The following is a 1,325-nucleotide window of genomic DNA, read 5'->3' as shown; positions in this document are numbered from 1 at the left end:
CAAGCTACCGCGCAGAGATTACTATCCTTATGGGTTTATATCGACACGATTTATAGTAAATGATGCAACCATTAGGAGTTAAGGAAAACCATTCTTTATGTCATATATATATTACGTATTGTTTATCATGCCGTTATATCAGTTTTGGATCTCGCTTTTCTTTAAAGATGGAAATAGTCTTGCAAACTTTTTGTGTAAATCTAAAGAATTTTACACATGGAGTAACACGATCCATCAGTATCTCTACCAAAAAGATCTCCAAGTTTTTTCAACTACGTAAGAGACGCAAGTCATACGGTATCGCGCGTTGTTTACCATGTATACCGTTATAGTTTTGCATCTCGCTTTTCTAGGTAGAAACCTCTTTCAAGTTTTTTTTCTATGGGTGCCTTCCATTTAGTGACACAAGTCGACTTGTCGTCTGTCTTTTTTTTGCATTCCATGAGTAGGGAAAACAAAACGATACTTGTGTCGACTTGTGTTACTAAATGGAAGGCACCCTGTGTACATAAGTCTGAGAATTTTACGCATGGAGTAGCACAATCTATCTGTATCTCTACCGCGCGAAAAGATCGGCAAGCTTTCTCAATCACGTAAGAAACGCAATGTCATACGTGTTACGCGTTGTTTATCATGCTGTTACTGTTTTGCATCTCACTTTTCTGTAAAAGTAGAAACAATCGTGCAAGTTTCCTGTTTAAGTCTCACGAATGTCACGCATGAAGTAGTACAATATATCTATTTATATCTGTACAGAATCGATCTATCTGTACCAGAAAAGCAAGTTTTCTCACCTACGCAAACCGGCGTCTACAATGAGATAAGACGTAAAACTTAGGCGTTAAGTCAGTCGTAAGAAAATGATCAATTATAGATGTCGTTCTCCTCACATTTGACTGTAATTTCTTACTTAAGGTTCCAAGCTTAAGTTTTACACCTTAAAATTTCATTGCAGATGCCGTTTAAGAGACGCAATTACAAGATAAAAAAAGGAAAAAACTCCACGTTTGACTGTAATTGAGCGATTTCTTACTTAAGGTTCCAAGCTTAAGTTTTACACCTTAAAATTTCATTGCAGATGCCGTTTAAGAGACGCAATTACAAGATAAAAAAAAGAAAAAAACTCGTCCACTGACCTTCTCAGAGCGGCGCGCTGCGGGCTGGTCGCCGTGCTGGAAGGCGCGCTGCTGGAAGCACCGCCGAACGAGCTGGAGCACGTCGTGTTGCCGGACGCGGTAGTGTCGCTGGCCGTGGTCGTGGAGCCGAGGCTGCCTTGCCTCGAGGACACCTCGCGATTTCGCGCCCCTCGCGATCTACCGCCGGCG

The 1,325-nt window shown here is 41.3% G+C and overlaps 1 protein-coding gene across 1 annotated transcript in view; it reads right to left on the bottom strand.

The window, feature by feature from the left end:
• Positions 1-326: 326 nt before the first annotated feature.
• LOC108723211 (transcription initiation factor TFIID subunit 1-like) overlaps positions 327-1,325 on the bottom strand; it is a 22,497-nt gene continuing 21,498 nt past the window's right edge. Inside the window, exon 4 of the mRNA XM_018448772.1 lies at positions 327-500. Within this exon, the coding sequence (XP_018304274.1) occupies positions 327-500 (174 nt within the window). The remainder of the gene's footprint in view (positions 501-1,325) is intronic.

This window comes from Mycetomoellerius zeteki, unplaced genomic scaffold, assembly GCF_001594055.1.
Source record: "Mycetomoellerius zeteki isolate Tzet28-1 unplaced genomic scaffold, Tzet1.0 scaffold228, whole genome shotgun sequence".
NCBI lineage: Eukaryota > Metazoa > Arthropoda > Insecta > Hymenoptera > Formicidae > Mycetomoellerius > Mycetomoellerius zeteki.
The sequence above is the reverse complement of the archived record's forward strand: the minus strand, read 5'-3'. Positions and strand labels throughout refer to the sequence as shown.